This window comes from Hirundo rustica, chromosome 1, assembly GCF_015227805.2.
Source record: "Hirundo rustica isolate bHirRus1 chromosome 1, bHirRus1.pri.v3, whole genome shotgun sequence".
Taxonomy (NCBI): domain Eukaryota; kingdom Metazoa; phylum Chordata; class Aves; order Passeriformes; family Hirundinidae; genus Hirundo; species Hirundo rustica.
In genome coordinates this window covers 64,500,018-64,509,091 of record NC_053450.1, presented here as the reverse complement: position 1 = coordinate 64,509,091, position 9,074 = coordinate 64,500,018, and the positions used below count along the sequence as shown (strand labels likewise).

The 9,074-nt window shown below is 46.5% G+C and overlaps 1 protein-coding gene across 1 annotated transcript; it reads right to left on the bottom strand.

Annotated features, from left to right (window-relative positions):
- Window positions 1–2,543: 2,543 nt before the first annotated feature.
- On the bottom strand, window positions 2,544–8,417 carry IRX2 (iroquois homeobox 2). The gene is made up of 5 exons (XM_040068658.2): window positions 8,096–8,417; window positions 5,861–6,266; window positions 4,712–5,455; window positions 3,832–3,899; window positions 2,544–3,120 (listed from the first exon to the last, which is right to left on the bottom strand). Exons 1-4 carry the CDS (start codon window positions 8,336–8,338, stop codon window positions 3,856–3,858), a joined length of 1,437 nt encoding a protein of 478 aa, XP_039924592.1. The 5' UTR covers window positions 8,339–8,417; the 3' UTR covers window positions 2,544–3,120; window positions 3,832–3,855.
- Window positions 8,418–9,074: the final 657 nt, after the last annotated feature.

Below are 9,074 nucleotides of genomic sequence, written 5' to 3'. Positions count from 1 at the left end.
CTCTCCTGAAACAATAACTCTCTTATTGAGAACAAATGTTGACATTTGCAGGGAGCGAGGGAAAAAGCAGCCCAGGAAGTGTAAAGTGGAAAGAGACCCTATTCCTATTTGACGACAGCGCCAATTCCTCCGGGATCCCACCTGAGATTAAAGCCCGAATTTCAATAAATCAGCTCTAATGAAACCTCTGGCCCTGAAGAGGGAAGGGTTTGCCTTTCCCGCTCCGAAATGAGCACAGAAACCGGGGGAGGGGGGTGGGGAGAAGAGGGAGTAAATATAGAAAGGGGTGTGAGATTTTAATCCCAGTGGGCTCATTAGCATCGTTATGAAATAAACCATACACAGAGTGATGTATTTTATCGTTCATCCCTCTTTCTTGCTACACTGAAATAATCACACTGTTTTTGCCAACAATCTAGCGAGGCTACACTTTCCTCCTGCTTTCAATTTTGATTACTAAATCTCGAATGATGTTGAATATGCAGTTCTCGCCCATTAGTTTCTTGTTTAAAAAAATAAATTCATATGCCAAATCATTTCAATGGCGCCCATCTGTACCCATGAAGCTTTGTGAATTTCTCAGAGGATGAGAGAAGTCCATTGGGTTTTACATACATAGTGAATACTTGAAAGCGAGTTTTCCAAGTCTTTCTACTTTTCTTTCCAGAAAGAAATCCAGGTCTAAATACTAGCAAGGGTGGGTAAATTATGGAAATCTTTTATAAGTCTTTGGGCGTATAAACATCAAAGGAATGTCATTAGCCTTTTTTAATCTCTGCCACAGCTTTTGGTTTTTACCGTTTGAAATGTACACTTTGTGTCCAACAGAGACCCGGGACGTATAACATGGGTGGTGGGGGCTCATGGAGTAGGAGCAAGAGTGGGGAAAAGAAAGTTCAGACGTCTCCCCTGACATAAAAATCCCTCCATAAAACCTGCCTGGACTGCACAGTAAAGACGATCGAGGATGATTATAGTAAACATTTGCAATCTACATCGTATGCTAAACTAGAGGGGAAAAAATTAATTGCTTCTTAGCTGTTTGCCTAATTGTACTACACACTACATGCAGATACAATTGCATTCAATGCAAAAAGACGATGTTACAGGAGCAAAGAAACATCATTCCACAAACAGCATGAAAGTATGAGTAGGCCTCCAGCTGCAAAGATCTTCCCTGCTTTAGACTTAGCTAGACAGATCCCAGAGTATTCCAGGATAACGTTATTAATTTCTGCCCTTTCAGCTGAAAAACACACGCCTTTTCTCAGTCAGTTAGATGTCTTTATAGGGGTAAATTACAAAGGGGAGTGAGGGGGGTGTACAGAGGAAGATGGATCATGGGAATTGTGTATATGCATTCAAGAAAAACAGCTTCCTTTCCCCCTATTTAATATAATCACAGCATATTTCCGGACTCCAGACTAGCAGGGCTCTTTATCCAGTTAACCTTCCCAAGGCTGATGCCTGAAGTATCTAAGATCACTTTCAAATGCCCTTTCTAACAAGACCTGAGCAAGAGGCCACTAATTTTCACTGAACAAAAAGCCACTGGAGAGAGATCCGTTTGTCAATATCAACTGGTCCAGCAATTTCCCATCTTCAGACACATCAGCCTATCTGAGCTGGCAGATGTTTAGACAAGATTTTATAAATTGTTCAATATCAGACCATAATGAACCCCAACTGACCATTCCAAAGCAGCTAAAAGCATTCAGGATCTCCCCTGCTGGGATCTAATAATGCTCTCACGCTGGAACATTATTAATCATGGAATAAAATAGATGAGCCTCTTGAAAAATAAGTGTATGATTGATTAAAGGGCAATCTAAGAAGCTATTATTCTTGTTTTATAACCGTAAGTTATATTCATTCAATTTATCTTTTGGGGAAAATAAATGATTGTTCGTTTCTTTTCTGAAATTATATTATATGAGGATTCCTATTACTAAAAATTAAAATTATGGCTTGGCTAATTTTATGATTCAAATAAAAGCAGGTTTCCAATGCAACTGTAAAGGTATGATTTACCAATATAAAGAGGGGAAATTATTAAAAAAAAAAAAAAAAAAAAAAAAAAAAAAAAAAAGTTGGACTTTTAATCTTTTTTTTTTTCTCCTTGCATATTTTAACCAGAAGCCAAAAAGAAGTAATTAGAAGCAAGCCATAGTTGACAATTTTTTTCCCCTAAAAAAAGTGAATTTAAAGGGTGATAACTTAAATAAAGAGCTACTTCACACCCAGTATAAATAGTTTATAAGAAACATGCATATATTCCCATCACCCTTTCTACGCATATTCACGTGTATATACAAATATATATTTGTACATATGAGTGTATTTAAAGCTTAAGTATAACGGAACAAGCCAGAAGGAATTAATTTATGCAAAGTATATATTTGCAGTATGTTTAAATTGCTTACTCATTTTATGATCTTAGCTCTACAAGTGAAATTAGAACTTTCCTCCTTTTCTAAATAATAAATTAGTGCTTTGAGGGAAATGAAGGAAAAAACACAACATTGTTGCAGACTAGTCTGGATTTATTTACAATTAGAGATATAAATTAGTAAAGAATTCTTGTTAAACAACCAAAGATTGTATAACCATCAACGTTTCAAATAAAAACCAGGCAAAATTTATTTACAAAAAGTTCAGATTCCATTGCAATACAACTTGCATAAATTACTAGAAGCTTTATATCGTTACAAAAATAAATATCAAATTTGTTTCCACTTTGTAAGGACTCAAGTTCTCCAATCACATCTTTATTATCTCTACTGTATACATCTTTTACAAATAAATTTTACAATAAATCCTATCACACCTATCGAATAGATACCGTGGCAATGAAGTGATCAATTCAAGATATCCTGAGAAAAACAGATCTGTTTTCAAAAGTCACACATACATTGGGGAAACTATACTATACCAGCAAACTCACATATGTCCAACAAAATTCTGGTTTAATAATTAGATTCTGAAGATTTAATAGTGCTCTGTGGTCTTCTTTTATACAGTGGCACCAGATGTGATCCGGATTTAGAGGTTTGTTATATATATTAGCTCGGGGAGAGATGATGGCTTGCTGACTTTTTTCAAAGCAATTGTGACACCTACCTGTGGACCAAGGAAAAAACCAGATCATCCAAAAATCCTTCAATTAAACTCTAACACCATTAAATGAGGTGGGCGGGAAAGGAAGTAAGGCAAAATTCTTACTCATCTAATTTCTTCTAACAAAAATAAAAGTTAGTTGAAAAATATCGTCAAAGAGATTTTGTTGTTGTTGTTGTTTATTTAGCTCTAAATACTGGAAGTATTCAGAGTGCCTTTGCTAGCTAGGCAAGAGCCAAGTCACAGATAACATATCTTGCTTAAGATTCATGTCGGTTTCTTACAGTTGTCCCTTTTTATTTTAAATACACAGTCACTGTGTGAAGCCCCGCTCAAGATATACAATTTTAGCACTGCCACGTGAGCACAAGCACTCTGGTATTAAATAACAATACCTTCAAAGGTGGGGGGGGGGGGGTGTTTTCTTTTTTTTTTTCCTTTTCCCCAAAGAGTTATTTCCGTAACTTTTAGGCAGGCCCTACGGCTTTGCCTTATACAAGTGTATGCAAAGTGAGGGAACTGACTAACCTGGCTTGGAAATTAAGAAAAATGCAAGAAAGAAAAGTCGTCATAAGAGGTTTCAGGAAACAGCAGAAAAAAATAGTATTTTACTTTGTGGCCAAACTCTCAAGTAATGAAACAAGTCTAGAACCGTGCAGCAAGTCTCAGACCTGATGCCAAATAACCAGTGTAATAGAAAATGTTCTCACTTACTTGCATTGCTGTGTGATTGCACTTCTATAGGTATGGTTGTACTCCTACTGTGCAGACTTCAGCGGGATCTGTCAAAATATAACCGTCAGTTAGTCACAGGACACAGCCAGCTAACTAGATTATACAGTCTGTGTAGGTCCCAGCCCTCGCTGGTGCAGAATTCGTAGCTGGGTAGTTTAAAAGACTAGCCAATATTTGATATTTGCCTCTATCTAGAGTATTTTTGTAGAAAGAGATGACAACCATATTAGTGCAAAACTTTTTCGGGGAAAAAAAAAAAAAACCAAAAAACCCCAAACAACAACAACAACAAAACCATCACCGCCACCACCACCACCACAAAAAAACCACAAAACCCAAAGAAACCAAGAAGTAACCAGTTACAAAAAAAATGTCACGCTCCACGTAATTTCACGTCCAAGGTCAGCAATTATCTGAACCCAAAGCTGAAAAACCCCCCATGAGAATACTGGAAACAAAGACAGTCAAACCATTTTTTCACCAAAAAAAAAAAAAAAAAAAAAAAAAAAAATCACAGGCAATGACACCAATGCTCTCTGGATAGCTTTGTGCGTAGTTTTCCTTTTTTATTAAAAAATTACTTTTCAAATCTGCATGTGCAGCCTGTGAGAGTGATCTAAAAGTCGTCTTTCACATTTCCACTCGCTGTTCTTAGGGGCAGGTACCGATACGACGGCGACATGCCGGTTTTAATCCCCAAGTTATGTGAGTGCCCATCTTCGCTCTGGCAGCGGTGGCAACGAGCTCACTGGGGTTTTTTCAGAGATTTCAGTATTTACAGCGCGTAGGGGACGTCTACGGGTGGAGGAAGGAGGACGGGGGAGAAGAGGGAAGAAAGCGGCAGAAACGAGTCACCTACCTTTCTTAGAGTCATAGCTAGAGGGCCTGTAATGTTGTTCTAGCTGGTTAGTGATCGTTTTCAAAGAGTCACTGCTCTGTTTGTGGACAGAGCTGGCATTTAGGACAGTCTGACTTAGTCCCTCGTTTGAAGCCACTGCTGCGGAGTTGTATCTCAGGATTCCCTGGCTCTGCAGAGCGTTAAAGTTCCCATAGTTTGTATAATTGCTATAAAAAGGTGAGGTGTAATAAATATGCCTCCCCAGGAGGGAGGAGGGCGAGTAGGCAGCGCTGTGCGGGGCGGAGGCGGGGGTGGCCGAGGAGAGCGGCGCAGGCTGGCAGCCTTGGCCCAGGGTCTGACTCTTGAGGTCCGAGGTGGCGATTTCGGCCAGAGACCAGAGCTTGGGCTTGCTGGCCGGCGTCGGGGGGCCGGGGGAGGCGCGGGGCCCCAGCGCCGCTTTGCTAGCGCTGCGGGCGGCGTCGGCGTGCGGGTGGCCGAGGAGCGGGGCCTCCACGGCCGCCAGCGGCGAGGAGGTGGCGGGCTTGGCCGGTGGGTCGCGCTCCCCGCCGCCGCCGTCATCCTCCTCGATGTCCTCCTCCTCCTCGTCGTCCTCTTCCTCGTCCTCTTCCTCGATGTCCTCGTACTTGTCTTTGCACTCCGAGCCCGACTCGCAGAGGGGGTCTCCCGCTCGGCAGGGCAGCTTCTCGCCGTCCGATTCGGCGGAGCAGGAGTGGTCCGTCAACGAGTCCACTTGCAAGCTGATCCCTGCGGGGGCCCGCCGGGCACAGAGAGGCGGTCAGGAGGGGCGGCAAAACAGAGCGGGAGAGAAGCGAGCCCGGCCGCCACCGCGCCACCGCTGCGCCCAGGCAGAATCAAGGCATCCCGGCCTTTTCCCGTTCCGAGGAGCATCCATCCCCGAGGGCTGGCTCCTTCGCGGCGCCCCCCGCACCCCCCCCTCCTAGCCCCTCGCGGCGTCGCCAGCCGCCCCCCGCCCGCCTCGGCCACGGGCGCTGATCGGCGACAAGAGACCGGAGCAGCCGCGGGGACAGGTCTGCGGGTCGCTTTTGTTAAATGCCGCGCCCCCGCTCGTAGCCCACTGCCCCTCTCCCGGGGGACTCGACGGGGCGGGATGGAGCCACCCCGCCGGGGCCGCAGACACCCTGCGCCTACCTTCGTCCTCTACGGAGGTTTCATTGCTCTCAGGCATCTTCTCGGGACTCTCCTCCTTACTCCTCGCTCCATCGCCTTCGTCGTCGTCTTCGTCCTCGCTCTTGTTCCGCGGGGCCCAGGTCATCTTGTTCTCCTTCTTGAGCCGCCGGCGGGCGTTGGCGAACCAGGTGGAGACCTGGGTGAGGGTCATCTTGGTGATGATGGCCAGCATGATCTTCTCGCCCTTGGTGGGGTAGGGGTTCTTGCGGTGCTCCTGCAGCCAGGCCTTCAGCGTGGCCGTGGCGTCGCGGGTGGCGTTTTTCCTGTACGCGGGGTCGTTGAGCTGGTAGGGGTAGGCAGGGCTGCCGTACGGGTGGTAGCTGATGGCTCCGGTCATCCCCGTTGTATGGGCGTCGTAAGGGGAGCCCTGGACAGAACAAAACGGTGGGGTTGGCAATTTGTTATTGCTGATAGCCATTAGTGAGTTGTCAAGGCGAGATCGGCGGTTATATTTGTATTTCCCCGGGACGGTGTCTTGTATCCATATTCTATGAGGGGGAGTAGCAGCACCCAAAGGCCATTAAGTTACAATTCCCCCCCTCCTTCCTCCGCCCAGCACGCAGACACAAGCACACGCGCTTAAAATCGGGGATGTTTTAATCTTTCTGACTAATTTCAGCTCCTCGTAATTGAATATTTCCCAATATAATTTTTGAACCGCGTAGACATTTTAAAGGCCCTACAGGTAGCGTCTTGATATCAACATTTCCCTCAAAGGTTCAAAAGATGTTTCCTTTTTTGCTATAGAAAATACAACAAAGCCGCCACTTAGCAATTCACTGCACTAATGCATTGCAAATCCAATTTGCAAATCAGAAGATATGCACCGTTTCGAATTGTTCAAATGCGATGTAATTAGCATTTTAATTCGCTCTTTAACGTTTAAATTGCGCTTATTTAAGTCTGCATAATGCAAGAAAAGTTAAAGATATCGCTATGAAACTCGCTAACTTTCAACACGTCTCTGAACCCCGCAGATCGGAGAGTCATAGGCTCAATATCGCCCAATATTCTGCACAGTTCACAACCTCGCTGCAACTTCCAGCCACTCGCCTACTGCTTCTCAACAGGAAAAACAAGAGAGACCCTCAGATCTTTTATACCACCTCGAATAAAGACTGCAATTTATGCACTGTATTATGAACAGACGGAAAGCAAGTATTTTCCCTGTCAGTTTGCTGGGAGAGCGAACTACCCCGCTGCCATCCTCTCCTAGGATATCGACAGCGGCTCTAGTCTCAAATTCCGGGAACAGGTCTTTGTGTGTACGGACTAGATATGTGACTGATTATCTCTCTGTGTGCGTGTTTATAAAACTATATAACCATCTAGATGTGCAGCTTATATTTATATAGTTTATGGTCTTATTTATATACTTTCTGCACAGAACACACACAACACGCAATTGCAACTGCTCCTTAAACTAATAAGAAGAAAGTGAAATCCGAAACTGCGGCCACTACGACCATCTTGGGCTTAAGCGAAGCTCACAGATCGCAAACAGATGCTCCTTTTCATTCCCAAAATCCAGTTAAACCATTAGCACAAAACACACTGAAAGTAAATAAAACCACACGGGGATAAAGCCCCCAGCGCCTCTAAACAACGAGTTAAAAGAGAGAGGGGAAAAAAAAAAAAAAAAAAAAAAAAAAAGAAAAAGAAAAGAAAAAAAGAAGAAAAAAAGGGAATCCTCCCCTGTGGGTATCACAGCGAAAACAATATATATATATGGGGAGGGAAAGAAAAAAAAAAAAAAAAAAAAAAAAGATAAAAGAGGAAAGCAGGGAACACACACACGAAACGGGGGGAGAATAAAAGCATCCAACCCAACCCAACTGACTGAGACCATCCGTATTTCCTTAACTAAAGCGCCCTCCCGGCTCCGCAAACCGCGCGGAGAGCCCGGGACCCAGGCCTGCCGGCACCGCGCCTGGTTGGGACGCGAAGCAGCGCCCCGGCCCCGGCCCCGGCCCCGGCCCCGGCCCGCCGCTCCGCTCCGCTCCGCTCCGCTGTCCCCGGCCGGGCTGCGGGGCGGCGCGGAGCGATGCGCGGCCGGCGCCGGCGGTACGGGAGCCCCGGTTGTGCGGCGTGGTGTCGGGGGCTGATGGTGAGTGTGTGAGGAAGAAAGGCTGAAGATGATGAGGATGAGAATGCGGATGCTAATGAAGAAGGAGAAGGTTTCTCTTCGGTAGTTACCATGTAGGAGGGGAATCCCGTGGCGGGGTCTGTGGAGTACTGGAGCGGGCTGGTGAAGCCTGTGGCCGCCGCCTGGGCGGTGAAAGCTGCCGATCCCGGGTAAGGGCTGAACGCCGATCCCGACGAAGACCTGGCCAGCTCCTCGCTCCTGGGGGCCGCCAGCGCCGACGCCCCGTACGCCGGGCAGGAGTACAGAGCCAGCGAGCCGGGGGGCTGGTAGAGGTAACCCTGAGGATAGGACATGGCTTGCACTGGCGTGCACAGGAGCAGGGAGGGGGCGAGGGTGACCGGCCCTGCTGCTGCCGCTGCTCCTGGCGCTGCTTTCGTGCTCTCCCTCTCTCCCGCCCGCCCTCCCGCTCCCTCCCTCCCGCCCTCCCTCCCTCTTTCTCCCTCCCTCCTTCTCTCTCTCTTCTCTCTTCCCCCCCCCCCTCCCCCCCCCCGGTTGGCTCTGTGCAGTTATGTAGAGAATCAGAATTGTTGTAGGCTCCCCCCCATGCGCACCCGGTCAGAATAAAAACAAATATGAGGGAAAAATAAAAACAAAAAAAAAAAAACCCAAACAAAAAAAGAACACCCCCCCCCTCAAATGGAAAATTAGTAGGAAAGGTCAGAAATCTATCTGGGACGGGAAGGGCATCTGGGGGAGATGGAGGCACAGAGGGTTAATTAAAAAAAAAAAAAAAAAGAAAAAAAAAAGAAACAAAAAAAGAAACAGCAGGAGATGGAAGGACCGGGGGGGGGGGGGGGGGGGGGGGGGGGGGGAGAGAGGAGTGAGCCCCCGAAATCAGAAAAGTGGCTGCTGCAAATGGAGTTCTTCCAGTCAGCCAGCCAGCTCCCCCAGCGCCTGCGAGCCTGTATTTTGGGGGAAGTATAGTGTCTGGAGTGAAGAGTTGAGGGAAGCTGCACTCGAGTTTCTGAGGGACATTGGAAAACGGAGCTGTCCGTCACCGCCGCTCATCTGCATAGCCCGGCGGGCCCG